A 22,509-nucleotide genomic window follows, 5' to 3' on the forward strand; every position below is an offset into this window, starting at 1 on the left:
AAAAAGGGTTAACATTTCTGGTCCAGATGCTGCCAGCCCTGCTGAGCTTTGCCAGCAACTTGACTTTCGTTCACAAAAGGATACATTGAGGGTGCGGGCTACAAAACGTCACAATGCGGAGGAGAGCTGATTGGACGGGAGTCTGCCAGTGGTCACAGAAAATGACGAAGACCAGGCTGGTACTGATCTGTGATTGGTCAGCAGCGGCTCGCGCGACTCCTCCCCGGAGAGGTGTTGGTTACAGGAGGTTTATCGGATCCCAATTCCCGGCGGCTGCCTGGTGTTCGCCCCTGCAGCCCGGTACAGCGCTGCAGTTTCCAAAAGGTCGGCATTACCCGCTGAGGCTTGCAGCTCTTCCCTCCAAACAGATACGGCTCACTGTTGTCCCTGCATGTCCTAACTTGTGTTTGCCTGAATGCGTTTATATGTCTCCTGCTTTCGGTGAGTATTGCACGGTTTGAGAGAATCTCTTAAAATTAAGACATCGAGAGTAACACATCAATTATGTTGCTTCAACCTAAATGACTCATTGCCATTCGGCGGCTGCATTTCATTGATTGCATGCTGCTCCATAGCTCCACATCCCTCATAAGGCGCAGACTTGACCTACAAATTTATCTTGCCGTCTGATCACATAGGACGTATTTTTAATTCCCATACGTAGTGAAACCTTAATTTTGGAGTTTATAATTTCCTAATGTACGGTGGCAGCTAGTTTCTCTGCTGCCCGAAGAATTATTCTGAGCGATTGCCAGGGCAGACAGAAATAATCGAATAGCCCCCTTCTAGACTGTAAAATTCTATGATTGAGCTCAAGTGAGAAACTAAGATTATCTAGCAGAGTTGCTGTTTGAACACATTGAAACGTTTGGCCAAAGGATGTAGAATGAAAGAAATTTTAAAAATAGAACGGAAGGCTCGGGGTCTTGTATATTCTTGCACCTGTTTCAAGGATTTCATTTAACTGAAAGAAAGTGTGCGCAAATATCATAATTTATTAAATAAACCGAAAGGACTGCAGATGCTGTAAATGACACGCAAAAACACAAATTGCTGGAAAAGATCAGCAGGTCTGGCAGCATCTTTGAAGAAAAATCAGAGAAACGAATGGACCCGAAACGTTAACTCTGATTTTTCTTCCTAGATGCTTTGACCTGCTGACTTGCACCTTATTTTGTCCGAATATTATTTGCTATTGCAATTTCAATACCGTAATGAATTCATTAACCGATTTATGTTTATAGATATTTGTAGAACTCTGAAGAACTAAATCATCAAATCAACCTTGAATTATATACAAACATGAAGAATGTCAGCAATATCTGGATGAATTTGATCAAAGCGATTATTGCAGGACAGAGACCAAATTCAAAAGTTGTCAAATTATACTTGTTTGGAGCAGTTTTGGCACTTTTCACCGCTTTCCTGGCAGTAACAGAGATGATACATTCGATATTGCTTACTGCAGTTAAGGATGATGCCTTGCAAACAACGAATGCTATGTTTTCCAGACCGTCAGCACCTACACGAAGTTGTCTTCTAATTAAAAGGAAGAACAGAGGCAGATTTCATGCCTCCTAATTGGACAGAAATTTTGCTACAAATCAAGTATGAATAATTACTGTATCTGTATTTCTCTGCTTTAAAAAAGCACAGTTTGATGCTTGGAATTTTAAAAATGCTACAAATTTCTTCTTTATAGAAACCAACAAGGTTTGGCAACCAGTTTGACTGGACTTGTTAATTGTTGTAGAAGATCTACCTTTGAGCCACTGGCTAGTTAACATACAGGTGGGTGGAGGGGTAATGGGGTAGGAAACAGTGCTTGGTAATATTTTACAATGGACGTAGTGATTTAACTTGATGTGATTTTGTTACAGTAAGTTCTGACTGGTGTAGCAGTTTCTGAAACTTAGTTCATAAAATTGCTATAAGTTTGCATATAGTAATGAAAGCTGTCAACTTGTTTAAATATGCATAGTTTTGTGGTATATGTACACAGTTTCAGCATTGATGCTGACTAAAGGTATCTTGCTACGGATACAAAGCACAACAACCCTGCAGTGTAGATCCAAGAATAAATACAATTGAATTGCAATCTTTTGTTAATAGCAATTTTATTTCTGGAGGTGACTGAGCTTTTTGATATCCTTGAACACATTCCCATAACAAGGAGGTGCACTGTTTAGCATACATAGACTTGTTTGGTTAAAATGCACGAACAGATTGTTGAGTAACTTTGTTTGGGGGTTTCCAGTTTTCCTGGTGAGCTCTTGATTTTATGAGCTGTTTCTTTAGTTGGTATAAGATATATGGGCAGAAATAAGCCATTCAGCCCATTGAGTCTGCTGTGTTTCAGTAAGATCAAGACTGACCTGGTAATCCTTAAACCCACAATCCCGCCTTTTCCCCATAACCTTTGATTTCCCTTGCTGATTAAAAATCTGTTTCTATCAGCCTTGAATATGCTTAAAAACTCAGTCTCAACAGGCCTCTGGGGTAAAAAGTTCCACAGATTTTCCAAGTTTTCTTTAAGAAAATGAAATTCCTCCGCATCTATATCTTAAATGTGTAAGCCATTATTCTGGAATTATGCCCTCTGGACCTAGAGTCCCCGACAGGGGTAAATAATCCGTATCAAGACCCCTAAGAATTTTCTACGTTTCAATAAAAGCACTTCTTCTAAATTCCAACTGTATGGTTAAAATTTACGCAATCTCTCTTCATTAGACAGTCATTAGGGATGAAAGTTTTTGTTTGATTGTTTACATTGCTGCTATATCTTTCCTTAGATAAAGGTCCCAAACTGTTTACAGTACTCTAGCACAGTATTTATCAAGACTTCCCTATTTTTATATTCCACTTGCTTTCAAACATAGGCCAGCATTCTTTTTGCTGCTAGCATTTTGTGATTCATGAATGAGGACTCCAAACTCCATCTGTACCATAGCTTTCTGCAGTTTTTCTCTAAACAGATAATATTCACCTCTTGTACTCTTGCTGCCACAATGCATTGTCACACATTATATTCCATCTGCCAAATTTTTGCCTATTTGCTTAACCTGTCTATACCCATCTGCAGACTTTCTGTCGTCATCATCATCACTTGTCTTCCAACCTAATTTTGTCATCTGCAAACTTGGCTATGGTATATTCACTTTCCTCATCCAAATAATTAATATACATCCAAATAATTCTGGTTGCAGCATTAATCCCTTTGGAATGCCACTAGTTACAGGCTGCCATCCTGAAAATGTCCCCTCTTATCCTAACTCTCTGCTTCCTTTTAGATAGCCAATTTCCAATCCATACTAATATAATCTGCACAACACTATGAGATCATAATTTATTAATCTCTCATTCAACAAATGGTACCAACTAATAGTAAACTGAACTGTCAGCTTGACTGTTATGCTGACGTTTTATAGGGGTCCTGAACTCTCAAATGTTAGACACCAGCATGCTACCATATCAGTTGAATTAGTGCCTACTATCAGATAGTATCAAGTTCAGAGATGAACACGAAAATAAAGATTTGCAGCTGCTGGAAATCAGAAACAAAAACAATTTGCTGGAAAAGATCAGCAGGTCTGGCAGCGTATGTGAAGAGAAAACAGAAGCCAACCTTTTTGCTCCAGTGATCCTTCTTCAGATCAGTCTTGCCGAGTTGTTCCAGTAATTTCTGTTTTTGCTTCTGATTTGTTGTTTCTTTACCTAGGTGATAGAGGTTGTGGTTTTGGAAAGTACTGTCAAAGGAACCTTTGCAAAGTTTCTGCGTACCGTCTTACAGATGAAACGCATTGCTGCTCCTGTGCACTAGTGATAGATAAGGTGAATGTTTAAGGAAGTGGATGGGATGCCAATGAAATGAGTTGCTTTCTCTCGATGGTGTTGAGCTTTGAGTGTTGGCAGATTTGCACTCATCTAGGTAAGTGAAGTGTACTCCATCACACTGTGTTGCAATGACTGGCTACAGGAAGATTGGGGTCAGTTTTTACCTGGACTGGAGATGTCCTGCAAAGCAGTCACCCAGTCTGCATTTGATTTCCCCAGTATAGAGTAGGCCATGTTGGGTGCAGCGGATGCAATCGACTGGATTGGAGGAGGTACACGTGAAATTCTGCTTCACCTAGAAAGATTGTTCAGGCTTTCTGCGGTTACATGGGAAGGTGCCGTGGGAAGGGGAGGCAGTGTTGTTGGTCATTGAGGAATGGACTAGGGTGCCCAGAGGGAAAGGTCCCTTGTTGGAGATGACCATTGTCTGGGATTTGCAATGCAAGTATATTACTTACTATTTATCAATCCAAGCCTGAATCTTATTCAGATGTTGCCTTATGCAGACTTCATCAGAATGTTTGTTTCTGGTTGTTTTAAATTTGCATTTTAATTGTTTGTCTTTTTAAAATTGTATTTAGCTTTTGGTTACTTTTTAATAACTCACTTTCAAGTTTCTGTCCTGCAAGGAAAAATCATCTAGTCCCATATCCCTGACTTATCCTCCTAGCCTTGCAATTTGCTTTTCTTTAAGGCTGTTTATCCATTCTCTTTTAAAACTGTTTGCATCTTCCTGGGTAATCCCCGTTCTTAAACAATTGCTGCACTTCTTGACCTTTCTGCTATTGGGAACTACTTTTCTTTACTCAGGCAGGTTTTTGAACACATTTTAAATCTTCTCTCAACATTCCCTTCTTCACGGCAACCCTCCGGCTTCTCGAATATACTCTGACTACTCAACATCCCCAGGCCTGGTACCATTCTCATAAATCTTCTCCCTCTCCCTAACACCTTCATGCTGTTTCTAAAGAGCACATTCTTCCGACAACTGATTTGTGTGCATGTACCCCAGGTCTCTTGGGTTATGCAAACTCTTTAGTATTAGGCCCTTTAGTTTACATTCTCCTACCAACATAGAGGACTTCACAGATTGCTGCATTAACTTGTATCTGCCCTGTGTTTACCCATTCCCGAAGCATGCATGTACCCTTTTCAAATCTCTTAGAAATGATCAATGCCTTTCATTTATGAAGAAATGAGATATATATCCCCATCGCAGTTCAAGTATCTTGTACTGGCTAATACAAATAATTGTGTCTGTGTACTTTGTGTAACAAACATTGGCATTTGTCTACAATACAGTCTCAGCAATTTTTAATGAACTTTTTCTGTATGACCTTTTACAGTATTTACTTATTGCAACTGAATGTACTCACCTTTGAAGAGGCACATAACTGCGCATTCTTAGGTAAATATTTGTGTATTGTCCTGTCAGTGTAAAAGAGTGAATCTTTTTTCTTAACTTGAGTACAGTTTATTCTTTAGAATATGAATGTACATTTGGGCTGACAATTCCCACAATTGTTGCTGCACAGTCTTGTACATTTGCAGCTTGCTGAAGTCCCAATGCAAATAACAGAGAGTTTCCCAGTAAAACGAACATTTTGATTGGCAAATTTCACTGAAGCATTTTAAAGTTGGATAATTCAGAGGGTTTTGATTCATTTAAGCTTAGTAGTTATTCAGGAAAATTTAAAGTATTAAAAGTCTCTAACCCTTGGGCTAACTATAAGGTAACTAAACCATTAATTCACCACTCAATCCCACCCTGTCTCCAATGATACCATACTCCAGGTGCCCCCTGAAACCCCAGATCTGACTCCCTCCCTGCCAGATGTAAGACTCCACTGCTGATCCAACACGACGCTCCTCCCATTCCAACCTGACATCATCATTGCATGTCTGGAATCAAATCAGTGAACCCTCTCTGGATAGTTCACAACGCCAATATATCTTTTGTTAGGTAAGGGGACCAAAACTGTTCACAGTATCCCAGATGTGGTCCTGACTAGTGCCTAGTATTACAATTAAACAAAGAACCGTGAATGATGGACATTTGAAGCAAATGCAAACAGAAATTGCCGAAGAAACTTAGCAAAGTCTGGCAGGGTCTTTGGAGAGAAAGCAGAGTTAATGTCCTGTGACCCTTCTTCTCAGACCTCCTTATTTTTATACTCCATTCCTTTTGAAATAAAGGCCAACATTTCATTTGCCTTCCCTATTTCATGCTGCAATTGTATGCTAGCTTTATATGATTTGTGTATTAGGTCACCCTCTCTCTGCGCTGTAACTTTCTGCACTCTTTCTCCATTTAAACAGTATTCAGCTCCTCTATTCTTCCTACTAAAATACATAAGTTTACAATATCCCCACAATATTTCCATCTGCCGAGATTTTTCTCATTCACTTAACCCGTCTGCATCCCTCTACAGCCTCTTTGTATCATCAACACCACTTGCCCTTCCACTTATTTTTGTATCGTCTGTAAACTTGGCTATAGTGCATTCACTTTCCTCATCCATGTCATTAACAATGGCTTCAGCAGTGATCCTTGTGAAACTCCATTAGTTACAGATAGTCATCGTGAAAATGCCTTATCCCAACTCTCTGTCTTCTCCAATCCTCTACATCCAATCCCTGTGCGCTTATTAATTAGTCTAATATGTGGTACCTAATAAACTGTTCTACAATTACTTTATTAGTAATAGACTAAAATTTTCCCAATAACAGCTGTGTAGCTGACTGACTTAATATTACCTTTTCTTGTCACTTTTTTTTAGTAAAGCTATTACATGGCCAGTTTTCAATCCTCCGAGACTTGTACAAAGCCTAAAGATTCTTGTAAGATTACTATTGGTGCATCCAACACTTCTGTACCTCCTACTTATAATATTCTAAGGTGAATCCCACTAGGTTCCATGGGCCCTATTAGTCTTTAACCCCATCAGTTTTCCTAGCGCTTCTTCCCTAGTGATAAATATTGTATTTATTTTTTCTCTTCCTTCTGCCCTTGAATATTTAGTAATTTTGAAATGCTATTAGTATCTTCTGTCATGAAGACTGATGCAAAATACTTATTCCAATCCTTTGTCATTTCCCCATTATTGTTTCTTCAACTTCATTCTCTCTAAGAACCCTGAGTTCACTTTGACTTGTCTTGTTTTTTATTATATCTAAAGCTCTTGATGTCCATCCTGAAATTACTTACAAGTTTATCCTTAAAGGTTTTATTATTTCTCAGTCATTTTTGTTGGTTTTTAGAACTTTCCTAATCCCCTGGTTTACCACTAATCCTTGCCACATTATGTTTTCTTTTAAATTTATGTTATCCCTAATTTTCCTGATTAACCATTGTTTGAATATCTCCTTTCTGGAATCCCTCTTTCTCAGTTAATAACTGTTTTCTTAAATGTTTTCCATAGTTCCTCACCTTGTTTACTGCTAAACTCCTCCATCATTCCACTCCTGCCAGCTTTGCCCACATTCCTTCCTCTGCCAACCAAGTCAACCTTGGTTAATGTACTATCTTTTATTACATGCTGCCATTTTGCCTTGACTTACTCTCTGTCTCACCATATAGCCATAAGTGGAGCTGTAGACTACTATTAACAGTCTGTTTTCCCCTTTTTATTTCTTACATTTACCTGTATGGATCCAAGTTAATTTCCTGCTATCATACTTATTCTAACCCATACTAACAATGGCCATTATAAGCCAAAAGAGAAGGTATGTAATTTAAACAAAAGGCAAAGAGCTGTGAATGCTGGAAATTTGGAGCAAAAACAGAAATTGCTGGAAAAAAAACTCAGCAGGCCTGGCAGCACCAATGGACAGAAAACAGAGTCAAGGTTTAATCCAAGGTAATAAAATGTGAGACTGGATAAACACAGCAGGCCCAGCAGCATCTCAGGAGCACAAAAGCTGACATTTCGGGCCTAGACCCTTCATCAGAGTGACCTTTCTTCAGAACTGGACCCAAAACATTAACTCTGCTTTCTCTCCACAGATGTTGCCAGATCTGCTGAGTTTTTCAAGCAATTTCTGACTTGTTTAAGGTAAGTAATTTGTTGTTCTTCAAATCAGCTACTGCTTTTTAATTTTTTCTTATTTTTCTCTTTTTTTTGTAAGCTATACTTCAATCTTATTAACAGTTAATAGACAATCATAAACAAATGTACATGGATGTATCGCAGTGAAGCTTTAACATTCATTCATCTTAGTAAAAGAACTGAATATTACAGTACATCCAAGTGTTCAATATTTAGAAATATCATAAATATTACAAGTGTGTGTAATGTACATATGATTCTAGACCTAATGTAGAGAATGTGTAAATAGCACAAGATCAACATCCTTGGCAGGATATCATTCCAACAATTTCTGAAATGTTAGTTAAAAATTCTGGGGTATTGATTTGGATATCGGATGAGTTGTTTGTATTAGAGTTAGGGGTCACTTTGCTGAGCTCACACCAAAAAGAATAACAACTTGAGCAGTGTTCGGTGAAGTCTTTAGTGAGGACTATGTTTATTGTAGTTTCAAAGAAGGAGGGGACACCTCATAGAAACCTATAAAATTTTTATGAGGACTGAACAGGGAAAATGCAGGAAGCATGTTTCTGATGATGAGGGAGTCCAAAACAAGGGATTAACTCTATGGACAGAGAATAAACGATTTGGGACTGAGAGGAGGAGACGTTTCTTCAACCCGTGGAATTCATGCCTCAGAAAGTGAAACCAAAACACTAAATGTTTTCAAGGAGGAGTTAGATATAATTCTTTGGCTAAAGGGATGAAAGGATACAGTGAGAAAGCAGGAATTGGGGGAGGGGTTAGAGAATCAGCCTTGATCAGATTGAATGGCACAACAGACTCAAAGGGCTGAATCCCTCTATACTCTGTGCTTCTATTTTCTCTTTCAAAGACATTGCAACACCACTATACAGCATTAAACAAAGAGCTTCAAAAATTTCTAAAAGCAGTCATGGAGTGTGAAAGCAGATTTTCTAATTGTGAGTGATATAATTGAGGAAAGAAAATACCAGTGAGGAGTAAACTGTCTTAAGCCAATTCTAGGATGGAAAGAACAAATATGTATTTTGTAATGTAAAAAGCTGAAAGGCTTAGAGTAGGAAAAGATGACTAATTTTTTAAACTGCTCTTTTAAAATGATAGATCAATGATATCACAATCCATCTGTTATTCTACTTTCTTGTGTAAGGAGTATCAATCATGTGGTCAGGAAGGCAAGCTGAATCAACAACTGTTTGTAAGGAAAGTCACAGGAACTCTCCTGATCTATATAAAGTATGGGAGGTTAGATGATACTATGGCTTTAAGAGTCGCATTTGGTTCTGTTTTACTTTATGAGGAATGCTTAGGACAGCGGTGTCGAGTGGTCTGCTTCAAATAAAGGCAACAGCTTGTCAGGCCCTTCTTTGTAAAGTTGGAACAATAGATGCAGCCTGAATGGGTCAGGCCAAGTCCCCACAGAACCAGGGTTTTGTTTTGGTATTAACCATCAGTAATATCACTGGTGGGGTCTTGAACCTGGATGTGAAAGCTGTTTCTCCTCTGTTTCTGGTACACCTGAAAGCTGAGTGTTCTCTTCTGACTGCTAGAATTGCATGTGAGACAATCTATTTCACTGAATTTGCCTTGCCAAGGGTGTGTTTATGGGATGTTATCAATTGGGAGCAGTTACTGTTTACTAGTTAAATAATCGATTAGTCTGTTAAGTTTTCCAATCCAGTTGTTTTGTTGCAATTTAACTATAGAGTATGAATAAAGTGTGTTTTGCTTCAAGACTGGTAGCTTGACCAATTGATTTGCATCTGGAATGCAATGCCTGGCACTTGCCTTTTAAAGTAAGAATAAGTCAGGTTCTCGACTATCTCCATTTATTTTGAGGAGGATTAGTATGACCCACTCAAAACAGTATTTAGGGAGAAACTGTTCCTGCTTATAAAAGGAACAAGAACAAGAGTGCGTAGATTTAAAGTGATCTGCAAGAGAAGCAAGGATAAAGTTAAGAAAAACACTCACTCACCATGCAGTTAGGTTGTAAACGTTGGATGGTTATATTGACAGAAATAATGTGTAAGGGTATTGCTAAAAAGCAGGAGATTTGCATTCGGTAATGTTGATTATTTAGCATGTCAGTCCAGGCATCATGGGCTGAATGACCTGCTTCTGTGTCAGAACACCTCTGTGATTAACTACATGCGCTCATTGATCCATTCATTGAGTTGAAACCTCTAAGCAGTGACACTCACTAGGACACAGCGGTGGTCCCGTTGTGATTTCACTGACACAAGAGAGGTGAGATCTTTCTCATTCACATGCTGGATGAAGGCAGTAAGAACAGTTGCATAGTAAAAGTAACTTGTAAAATGAATTATTACAGATTTCACCATCTACAACTGGATGATAAAAAAGGGATCGGTCATGCTTAACCAAACCTATTTTCAAATACCTAGGAATCCATCCCAAAATTTTGTGAATTGTAATCTTCTTTGATTCACTTAAGACAAGAAGCTCAGGGGAATAAAGTTGAAATATCTCAATTTTTTTGATAAATGATGTTATATTTTAGATTTACATAAATGATAGTCAACAACCAGTTTTGCTCTTTTCTGTTTTCTCTGTGCTGCTGACAGTAAGTTGACTTCATTTAAAACTATTTGTTAACATACACATCTTCAGACTTTGGGAGGAAACTGGACCACCCAAGGGAAACACATGCAGGCATGGCAAGAATGTGTAAACCCGGGTTTGTTTTTTAATTCGTTCATTGGGTGAGGATGTCAATAGTCAGGCCAGCATTTATTGCCCATCTTTAATTGCCCAGAGGGCAGTTAAGAGTTATCACACTGCTGTAATTCTGGAGTCACATGTAGGCCATACCAGGTAAAGATAGCAGTTTCCTTTCCTATAGGGCATTAGTGAACTTGATTGGTTTGTTTTTATGACAATGAACAATCAATTCACAGTTATCATTCGACTCTTAATTTCAGATTTTTATTGAATTCATATTCCCCATGGCAGGATTTGAACCCAGGTGCCCAGAACATTACCTGGGTCTCTGGATTAACAGTCCAATGATAATAGCACTCGTCCATTGGCTCTCCTGGCACTGTGAGGCAGCTGTACTAAACACTGAGTCACCATGCTGCTTTATGGTTTCACTAACATGAAAGAGGTGAGATCTTTCTCATTCACATGCCGGACGAAGGCAGTAATAACAAGCCAATACACAGTTGCATGGCAAAAGTAACTGTGAAAGGAATTATTATGGATTTCAACAACTACAGCTGAACAATAAAAAAGGGATTGGCCATGCTTGAACCAAGTACTCTTTCAAACACCTGGCAATCCATCCAAAAAGTTTTGATTTGTAATCGCTTTTATTGACTTAAAACAAAAAGTTAAGGAAAATAGAGTAAATAAATTAAAATAAGATGAACATAGTTTTTGGCAAATGATGTTAAATGTTAGATTTGTAGAAATTATTGTCAACATCCAGTTTCGTTCTTTACTGTATTCTCCTTGCTGCTGACAATAAGTTGACCTCATTTAAAACTGTTTGTTAAAATTAGTGATTAATATGCATAATATTTATTCAGGGAGCAATACACTGTTTGTGAAATCTAGGATTTCTACAGCAGACTCCATTTCAATGCCAGCAATCATTGCAACAGCTTGTTGATAGGGCAAAACGTGTCCTTGAGAAACCTTTCACTCACATTGCTATTCTTCTGCTGCATAAACAGTAATAATATATTTGCTAGTGCATTATGTTTCTAGACCAATAGTCAATCATGTTTAGCTCAGTTATGTGACAGGAAAGGTTTAAATTTTCATAATTTAATTGACAAAGAGTTGTAAGCCTGGTGTGTATTTACCTTGTCAAATCATTCTTGATAATGTCTAGACAGATTAACGATTAACAACTTTTAGCTTCTGCCTTGTAAACATATGTGGTCTATTTTATAGTTTGCCTACCATGTTCCAGTTTAGATCAGATAGCTCTATTATTTTCCTTAGTTTATTTTTCGAAAGTTAAATTAGATCTTAGCTCCTCTCCTATCTCTGATGGAAAACATTTTTATTAAACTGAGTTCAAATGTTGCTCCTTAAAGTTAGCTACCCCTCCACACTCATAATTCCTGACAAACATATTTAATTGTAAACAACTAAACAGTTTGTTTGCTCTTCCGCTCCATGACGTCCCATCTGGGTTTAGTAAAACAGCGTGCAGTGTTGGCAGGCTGTTCAACTCAAGACTTGTGTTTCAAGACAAAGCTTCTTTCATGATCAAAACTGCGCAGGTTTGATTCCAATACCTGATGAAGGAGTGATGCTCCAAAAGATTGTGTTTTCAAATAAACCTGTTGGACTACAACCTTGTGTTGTATGATTTCTGACCTTGCCCACCCCAGTCCAGCGCCGGCACTTCCATATCTTTGCCGATTGAGCATTCCCAATCTCCAAGCCATGTTGATTCCCAGCTTGTTGAACTTTATTTAGAGATTCTATCCACCTTGTTCCTGCAGCTGCCTCCTAAACCACTCTCAGCCCCCACACTCTTCTACCTCTTCATTTGAAAAAGAAACTTCTCAGATTGCATGTTGATCTTCAGACTTTCAGGCAGAGACAATCTCCTTATCATAGAATCCCAACAGTGCGGAAACAAATCGGCCTGTCAAGTCCACACTGACCCTTCAAAGAGCGGCCCACTGTTATGCACCCCTCTACCATATTCCCGCAGTCCTGCCTTTTGCCATGACTAACCCACCTAGCCTGCACATCACTGGACAGTATGGGCAATTTAGCATGGCCAGTCCAACCAAACTTGCATATTTTTGGACTCTGGGAGGAAACGGGAGCACCAGAAGGAAACCCATGCAGGCATGGTGAGAATGTGCAAACTTCACACAGACGGTCTCCTGATGATAGAATAAAACGGGGTTTTTAAAAATTTGTTCATGGTATATAGTGTTGCTGGCTAGGCCAAAATTTATTGCCCATCCCTAATTGCCCAGAAGGCAGTAAAGAGTCATCACAGTATTGTGGATCTGGAGTTGTATGTAGGGCATATCAGGTAAGGATAACAGTTTCCTTCCCTGAAGGGCATTAGTGAACTAGATTAGTTTTTCCTGACGATGAACAATCAATTCGCAGGCAACATTAGCCTCTTAATTCCAGATTTTTATTGAAATCATATTCCCCCATTGGCCATGGTAGGATTTGAACTCAGGTCCTCAGACTATTACCTGGATCTCTGGACTGACAGTCAATGACGATCTCACTCATCCATTGTGAGGCAGAACCACTGAGCCACCGTGCTGTCTTATGGTTTCACTAGCATAAAAGAGGAGAGATCTATCTCACTCACAGGCCAGATAAAGGCAGGAACAACAAGCCAATACACAGTAGCATGGCAAAAATAACCATAAAAGGAATTATTTTGAATTTCAATAACTAAAGATGGACAATAAAAAAGGGATTGGCCATGCTTGAACCAAGTACTCTTTCAAACACCTGGCAATCCATCCCAAATTTTTGATTTGTAATTGCTTATCATTGATTTAAAGCAAAAAGTTAAGAGAAATAGAGGAAATAGTTTAAAATAAACTGAAAATAGTTTTTGGCAAATGATGTTAAATGTTAGATTTGTAGAAATTATTATCAACACCCAGTTTTGTTCTTTGCTTTTTCTCCTTGCTGCTGACAATAAGTTGACCTCATTTCAAACTACTTGTTAAAGTTAGTGATTAATATGCATAATATTTATTCAGAGAGCAATACACTGTTTGTAAAATCTAGGATTTCTACAGCAGACTCAGTTTCAATGCCAGCGATCATTGCAACAGCTTGTTGATAGGGCAAAACGTGTCCTTGAGAAACCTTTCACTCACATTGCTGCTTTTCACATCTATAAACAGTAAGAATATATTTGCTAGTGCTTTATATTCCTGTGTGTATTTATCATACCAAATTAATATTGATAATGTCTAGACAGATTAACGATTAACTGCTTTTAGCCTCTGCCTCCTAAACGTATATGGTCTATTTTAAAGTTTGCCTACTATTTGCCAGTACCGAGCAGATAGCGCCACGATTTTCCTTAGTTTATTTCTTGGAACTAAAATTAGATGTTAGCTCCTCTCCTATCTCTCCCCTGGAAAACATTTTTATTAAACTGAGTTCAATTATCGGTCATTGAAGTTAGTTTCCCTTCCATGGTCATAATTCCCGACAAGCACATTTAATTGTAAATAACTAAACAGTTTCTTTGCTCTTCTGCTCTATGATGTCCCATCTGGGTTCAGTAAAACAGCGTGCAGTGCTGGCAGGCTGTTCAACTCAAGACTTGTGTTTCAAGACAAAACTTCTCCCAATTCAAGGCTGCACAGTTTTTCCTCTTTGCCTATTCAGCATTCCCAGTCTCCAAGCCATGTTGACTCTGAGCTTGTTGAACTTTAAGTCCCTATCCTTGTTTAACTTTCTTTAGAGTTTATCTCCACCTTGTTCTGCAGCCTCCTCCTAAACCACTTTCGATCCTCGAACTCTTCTGTCTCTTCCTTCATTTGAAACAAATCTTCTCCAGCTACATTTTGATCTTCAGACTTTCAGTCACCCTTTGGTAAGTTTGGTCATGTGAGATGCAATGGAACAGAAAGGAGGATATTGGAAGGTGGGAGGGAGCACCATCACTTCTCTGGCTCTGCCCTGATTAAAACTGAAAGAACTGCGGATGGTGTAAATCAGAAACAAAGTCAGAAATGGCTTGAAATGTTCAGCAGGACTGGCAGCATCAATGGAGAGAAAACAGAGTTAACTTAAGGAAGGGCCACTTGACGCAGAACATTAACTCTGATTCCTCTGCACAGATGCTGCCAGATCTACTGAGCTTTTGCAGCAATTCCTGGTTTTTTTATGCCCTGCTTAACCTCATGGTGGATGGCCTCCTTGCCCAGTCACTAATTGAAGCCCCCTGTGGGAACAATTAATGCTCACTTCAGGGCCTCCGCCTGCTGCCGCTGGTTGTAGCCAAGCAACTGGCCAGGTTTTGCCATAGGGAATGCATGATGGACAAGCTTGTACCAGCTTGCTTATAGGCTTCGCTGGGGATTTTGTTCAAAGGCCAGATTGAGACATCCAGCATTGCAAGGATGGGGGTGACAGCAACCCTTCCTACCAATTATTACCAGTGCCTGCACGGTCCTGTCCATGGTCATGGGTCTCAGATGTGTGTTGTACCTGTCTGGCACCACTGCTGCTCCTCAGAGCCATTGGCATTTGATTTGGATTTCTGCTTTTGGAATTCTTGATCCAAGCAGAGAACTGTTGTTGGCAGTTTAAGTACCTGATTTGCTTTTAATTTGTCAGGCAGCTTTCCAGCCTGTGGGCAAACAGCTTGTTGCCTCTTCTCACAACTTTTCTTTTAAAATGACTCAGGATATTTTATTTTAAAAGAGATTATGTGAATGAAGTTTTAATTGCAACGCTCAAAACTCACTGTCTATTGCATCAAAGTAAAATGTAGACGTCAGTAATTTAGAGACATATTGGTAAAACGGAAAGAGACTTTGTCAGTCAAGATTCGTAATAGGTCATTTATTGCTGGCTACTGTTAGTGGAAATCTGTGGAGATTGTGTACTAATGCGGGAATGCTCTGCATCTTGTGGGTATGAATGTTCAAAAGTGGGCAATGTAAGATGCTCCACAAGAGGTGTGGAGGTAAAAATAAGGCACATAAATTTGTAGAGAGGGTGGGAATTCACTGAGCCCATGGAAGTAGGGGGCAATATTCCCTACTAAGTGTGGAAGAGCTGGACTGATGAACGGAGGTGGGCAGCCAATTTAAATAATTGGAGACCACATCAAATGATTTTCCTGGCCCCTCAACATTTTGCCTGTGCTGAAGCAGACTCTATTCTCACTTTCCTGGTGAATGGTGTAACCTAAAAAAAATCCCTGTGCATTTATGAGACTGGTACATTGGCAAGAATGAAGTCTGAACATGAGCAGAAGAGCATGAATGAAATTGGATAGTGGTGTTCTATATTGCTTAAACACTATAACATACAAGCTCTACAATTGGAATGGTGACAGGGGTTCACTTTTAGAGACAATAATCAATGAAGCAAATAATGTTGGATTATATTGTGAAATCAGCACTAAATACATGTAAAACTGTGCAATGCTGTGGCCAGATTACCCTGCCACTAAGACAGAGGAAATACTAGAGTAGGGAAGAGTTGTGAGGCTAAAGTCTAATGAGAGATCATTGAATAATGAAATGTTTTGAAAGATTTGGGGCTGAACCTTCTGGTTTTTTTTTTTGTCTGTCAGTTTCATCAGATTTCTCTCCATAAAACCTGGCGAGATGCCTTACCAAATGCACCACATTAAATAGATGTTTGAGAAAGGGAAAATAGCATCACATTTCTCCGACATGAATCTGGAGATGCTGGTGGACAGGGTCATCTGGGTGAGGGACACCTCTTCCTGGAGGACCAGCAGACGAGGTCTCACCATTCCAGGATATGTCCAATTTCTCTCAAATATGATAGAGCAACAACCTCCCTGAGCCACCTGGGGGCAGACAAACATCACTAAAATTTGAAGAGATAGTAGGAACTGCAGATGCTGGACAATCTGAGATAACAAGGTGTAGAGCTGGATGCAGGCCAAGCAGCATCAGAGGAGCAGGAAAGCTGACGTTTTGGGCTTAGACCCTTCTTCTAAAATCTGCAAGCTTCTTCAAATAAATTGGTCAATTTGGGCAGCGCAGTGGCTCAGTATTTATCACTGCTGCCTCACAGTGCCAGGGACCTGCGTTCAATTCCACTCTCTGGCAACTGTGTGGAGTTTGCATATTCTTCCCATATCTGCATGGGTTTCCTCTGGGTGCTCTGGTTTCCTCCCATTGTCCAAAGATGTACGGTTTGGGTAGATTGGACCTGCTAAATTGCACATAATATCCAGGGATGTGTAGGTTTGGTGGATTAGCCATGGGAAATGCAGGGTTACAGGAGTGTAGTAGGGTGGTGGGATGCTCTTCAGAGGGTTGGTATGGGCTGAATGGCCTGCTTCCACACTGGGGTTCTATGATTTGGGGTTTGTCTTCTACCTTACTCTTCCACCAAGTCCTCATGTATCATTATGGTAGGCGTGCTCATTACATATCATCATGTATTAATTTTTTTCAGATCTTTGCAGACTGCGGTCCATCATTTTACTGCCTGCATAGGCTTACATGCTGCACCCGAGAAGTTGTTTGCAGTTCCATTCTGAAGAAGGGTCACTGGACCGGAAACGTTATCTCCCATTTCGCTACACTGATGCTGCCAGATCTGCTGAGATTTCCCAGCAATTTGTTTTTGTTTCTGATTTCCAACATCCACAGTTCTTTTGGTTTTTTGTTTGTTTTGATAAGTTTTTTCCTATATCTGTTTCAGTAAAGCTTCCTGGTCAACGCTCAATGCACAGTTTTGCCTGTGTGTACTGAACTGTATAAGGTGTTCTGTCTTACTATCTAACAGTAACGAGTGTAGCAATTGATAAAAAAGGGTATGAAATTCAGTATTTCACTCAGTGCCCATAACTCTTTAAGAAATCAGCTACATAACTGCACTAAGTAAAAGAAGAATTCTTAAAGTATTCTATCTAGCATTTCATACTTTCATTATTTAATCATAAATAGAAAAGTTAATGTTTAAGAACGATAAATATCGGTATCTTTCAGAAGTTAAGTTTTAGGTTTTGTTATTGCAGTGTTAAAGTGCACAAGTCACTTACACCGACCGTGTTTCTCTTGTGCTGGCATTAATTCCCATAGAGAGAATAAAATTATCCTGATACCAATGGATGTATTAATTGGGCAACTCACAGTTTGGCTGTGTAAGCAAGCTTTAAAGAAAAATCCTAAAATAATTGTGATTATTAAGACACTATTCTGTGTTTCAGTTGTGGCTCAGTGGAGCTTTCTTGCTACTCCATAGACTTGACCATAAAATATAGGCTGACGCTTTAAAGTGGTAATGAAGCAGTGCTGCACTGAGATATGTGGTGGTGTGGGCAAAGGCTGTGCTGCCTTTCACATGAGGTATTAAACCCCAGTCTCTACACTGCCTGCCCTCTAAAATGCATGTAAAGGATCCCATAGCAAGTTGTCTAAGAAATGCAGGAGAGCTGTCCTTATGGCCTGACAACCGTTTGTACTCCAACCAGTATGACCCTGTGAAACAGATTGTCTAGTTATTGTCTAATTGCTTTATCAAGAGAACTTGCTGTACATGAATTTGTTGTTATGTTTCCTAATATAGCAATAACTGCATTTCAAAAATGTTTCAAGATCTGCCAAAACACTTTGGTTTGGCCTGAAGCCGTGGAAGCTACTTTATAAATGTCAGTCTTTCACATACAGTTAAGCAATTATCTGAATCTGACTCATTACTCATTATTAAATCTAATATGGCCTGTTACAACTGGTTCATTGTAGAATCACAGGCAATGTGTTAGAATAACAGATGTGTATTATCTTCGTCAGCCGTGTGTCTGATGCACAAAAAATCACAACTACACTTTGGAATTTCTCAGTCGACTTTTAGACCTGAGGGGTTTTCCGAGTACCACCTCCTTTTAAAGCTGTAAAATCCCCAGTTTAATACGGTTGTCAAAAGTTTAATATTTGTTGTCATCTTACTTGAAAAAAATGGTGCAGATTCTTCCTATATTTTTTGATAGAGATATACATTCTAAGTTTGCCTAGAGGCAGTACAACATTACTGAACCAATTTTTCACTGATTTGTCCCATTGAAATATTACACCATATTGTTATTAACCACAGGCAATAGAATAATGCCTAATCACAAATCACATGATGCCACCAGAGTTTTGTCATTTGTTTATCACAGTTTAAAGTGGTGTGCAGTGAAGGATCAGCCCACCTATGTGGGGCAGCACTGTGGCTAGCATTGCTGTCTCGGCACCAGTGACCCGGGTTTGATTCCACCCTTGGATGACTATGTGGCATTTGAACGTTCTCCCTCTGCCTGCGTGGTTGTGCTCTGATTTCTTGCTATTGTCCAAAGATATACGGGTTGGGTGAACTGACCATGCTACAGTGCCCATAGTGTCCAGGGGTGTGTGGGTTGGCTATGGTGGATGTGGGGTTACAGAGATAGGTGTGGTGCATCTGGGTGGGAAGCTCTTTCGAGGGTCAGTGTGGACTCAATGGGCTGAATGATCTGCTATGACACGCAAGTTTATTAGATGTTTTCTTTGGCTAGAAAATGCAGTCTACGTTCTGCTCAAGGTGAGCTTCAGAGAACTTATGCCTGATATGTTTTTCAAAATTAATCACATTTTGAAATAACTGACTTCATAGGTGAATTAATTGTATGCAATTGTTGGTTTTAATTTCTCAGTAGTTTATAAGGTACGATAGAAATATTGCAAAATCCCCCTATACCTTAATAAAAAGCAGTTCTGTAACATTTCTACCAAGGCATTTCTTGCTGACAAGTGGTACACAAAGAAAATCATTATGATGAGAACTGAAAGCTTGATTTAATTTTAGTTTTGGAGAGCAATAAGTTTTTTTAAAATGCAGGTTTATTGGTAGAATCAGTGTTCTATCAGGACTATGAGACTGCACAGTAAGCGCCAGGTTTGTGGGCAACCTAAGTACAAACCACCTGCTTACATGAAAGGGGTGTTTGTCGCCACACAAATGGAAACATATGGAGTTGCACACTTAGGGCTGCACCCAACAACAAAGAAAAATTAGACAGAGAATGGGCTGTTACAAGTGTTGCCGATGCACTTGCATGCCGTAATGTAAGCATAGGTATATGGTATGTTGCCTCCATCTTCACATTTAAGATTCACTGTCATATTCTGAATATTTGTAGGTTGGCAGCAGCTGCACTCATTTATCATGGAGTTTGTAACAGTGTCAAATCTGGAAAATAAGAAGTCAGCAAAATAAAATCAGTCCAAATGCTTCAAATCAACAGGGACAACACACTTGCATGTTATGTAACTTAGGAATAAAGATTACGTTGAATAGATTATGTGATATATCAGCAATGCATATTGACAACATGATTAGAAGTATTAACTGTTGTAGTGAATTGAACCACACCCTGGATTTTGCAGCAGTAATGACAGTGAAACAGTCGACTTGCATTCTCTGTGACCGATGGCAACTTTTGGATTTGTGCACGTGCACATGGATGTTGCCGTCAGTGACTTTAGGCTTAGACAGAGATGTTATACTGTTGAGCTTTCCCTTGAAGGTAATTAATTAGAATTAATGAACTGTCAAGACTTCACATTTAAGCCCTTGCCTTGGTGTAGAAACCCTTGAAACACTTACACCTTGCTGAATAATGCATAACGGGGTTTGCAAAAGTGTGCAATGTTCATAATTATTGCCAAAAAGCTTCACTGGCTCTGAAAGAGTGCCTTCATGTTCTTTGGACATTCATTATGATTAGAAACTATGCATGTTTTAAACAGTAAAATATAATGTATTTATATATTATGTAGTACTTAACATTGAGTCCAATAGCTTTAGAGCCTGGTTGCGTTCTTCCATGTTTTTTATCTTCACTTCACACCTGAGCCTGGTATGACATGGGTTGCTTTTAGCACAGTTACCCACTCTCACATACTCCTAGGCCTTTTAGCATATTATATGGGTTGCATATACCCATTTTTTCCTAATCTTAGCTCTTAATACTCCTTTATTCAGCTTTTCTTCTGTCCTGTGCCACGATCCATTATCTCCTTGTTTACTTACCCTTTCATATCTCTCTCTTTCAGGTCTCCATCTCCACCCATCTATTCACCTCTCCTCATCCACTCCCCTCCAGTCCCCCAACTTCAGCTTCAGCATAAATACCACGTTTTCTTAGCTGCTAACAGTTCCAATGAAGAGTCACTGGACTCGAAATGTTAACTCTGCTTTCTTCCCACAGATGCTGCTGGACCTGCTGAGTTTCTCTAGCAATTTCTGTTTTTGTTTCAGATCTCCAGTGTCTGTAGTTCTTTATTTCATTTATATATTTTCTCTTCCGTAATCTCATCTCTATGTCCCACACTAATACCGAAAAATGCCGAAAGTGAAATGTTTCAATTTGTTTCTGTTCCTGCATTGTTTTGTGAAGGAATTTCTAATATGATTTTCTGTCCTGCAGGGTGATTTTACTGTTACTGGATACCTGGCGAGCCCCTCAACTTGCCTTCAGAAAGGAGAGGTCTGCACTTTAGAAAGCATCAGATCTTTGTGGGCAGCTTTCCTTGTCATCTTCAGTAAGCACAGGCATGTCAACACAGCTGGCAAAATCTAGCATACATCTGTGTGACATTTCAGCAACCACTTGCCTTAAATATAGCACTTTTTTTACACCATGGCCTAGTTTGCATATAGGCCAAGTTTTAGGTGCATTGTTGTCTGTAAATCTTTTAAAGCTTTGTTTTGAATGTTGAGGAGATTGTAGTGATCAGAAACAGGCAAATCTTACTTCTGTATTTGAACGTACCTGTTTGTGAATGACTGAAAAACTAAATCCATTTGTCATCAGCAATGAAATTAAAGTGAACATTTTATGAAAATAATTTAATTAATAATAGCCTGCATAGTCTTGATAGATTTTACTTTGCCTGACTAAACTCCCAGACAAAATTGGACCAGGATCACAGCCACATTATATAATGTATCCTTTCTTCATAAGGACATTTTAAAGTTATTTTCATACAAATTCGCATTAACAGATGACAGATATTTTAAGATACAGAGAACACTAGAATAGTGCCTAGAAGCAACAAGATAGTGGTTGAGATTTCCATTTTAGTGGGTGAGGAGTTGGATCTGAGCTAGGCATTAATATAGAGGTGAAAGTGAGTGAACTTATCGTAGTAAGGACATGAAATATGAAGCTCAGGCATGATATTAAAATGGTGTTGCAAACAAAACACACAGTACACAGGATTATGTTACTACTTTAGATGTATTTAAATATTGAGATGTTATTCTGAAAATTACATAGAGCCCCAGTCATAAACAAGCTGGAGGGCCAATGCAGTTCTGATTATTAAAGCATAAGAGGGCATGCAGTTTGAAGATGGGATGAGAGAGACCCCAGTTGTTTAAGAGAAAACATTTGGAGAATAATTTGTTTATTGGCCTCTTCAGCATCAGAAAAAGAGCCCTGAACAGTACTCTGGAGAATACAGAATGCTTCATAGGATTATAGGAGTTAAAGGAGCGGGAGCACCAGAGGAAGTGACGAGGACCAGAGGGGCAGCCGGGAAGGAAAGCAGTGACCATATATATCAGCAAGGCGGCTTAACCCGAGACTCTACAACTGTAGTGTCTCCCACCCGCCCTCCTCCTCTAACCTAGTTAATAAGGTAAGGTTCATTCTAAACTTTCTCTATTGAACATAAGTTTGTTATTAATTTGTTATTATTACTTGAAGTGAGCTTTCTGCTTTAGTATTGAGTGGGTGTTCAGATAAGTGGGGTATGGATGCTAGGGCAGTTGCTTGCTCCTCCTGCAAAATGTGGCAGTTGGGAGATGTGGCACACGTCTCCGCTGGCTACATCTGCGGGAAGTGCACCCAGCTACAGCTCCTTGAAAACCGTGTTAGGGA

General features: G+C 39.3%; 1 protein-coding gene and 1 long non-coding RNA gene across 6 annotated transcripts in view; one reads left to right on the plus strand and one right to left on the minus strand.

The window, feature by feature from the left end:
* The first annotated feature begins 217 nt into the window (after window positions 1–217).
* On the plus strand, window positions 218–22,112 carry LOC132210957 (uncharacterized). Of its 2 annotated transcripts, XR_009447223.1 has the most exons (5): window positions 218–441; window positions 1,245–1,791; window positions 5,181–5,242; window positions 7,841–7,889; window positions 21,052–22,112. It is a non-coding gene; the product is annotated as an uncharacterized LOC132210957 (long non-coding RNA). The 2 variants fall into 2 exon arrangements; XR_009447222.1 differs by lacking the exon at window positions 7,841–7,889.
* LOC125463160 (mucin-2-like) overlaps window positions 18,232–22,509 on the minus strand; it is a 110,217-nt gene continuing 105,939 nt past the window's right edge. Inside the window, exon 40 of one of the 4 annotated variants that reach the window (XM_059654650.1) lies at window positions 18,232–19,811. In XM_059654650.1, the coding sequence (XP_059510633.1) occupies window positions 19,634–19,811 (178 nt within the window). In that variant the 3' untranslated portion in view covers window positions 18,232–19,633. The remainder of the gene's footprint in view (window positions 19,812–22,509) is intronic. The other 3 variants (XM_059654649.1, XM_059654648.1, XM_048553994.2) reach the window with 3 other exon arrangements.

This window comes from Stegostoma tigrinum, chromosome 25 (genome assembly GCF_030684315.1).
Source record: "Stegostoma tigrinum isolate sSteTig4 chromosome 25, sSteTig4.hap1, whole genome shotgun sequence".
In the NCBI taxonomy this organism is placed as follows: domain Eukaryota; kingdom Metazoa; phylum Chordata; class Chondrichthyes; order Orectolobiformes; family Stegostomatidae; genus Stegostoma; species Stegostoma tigrinum.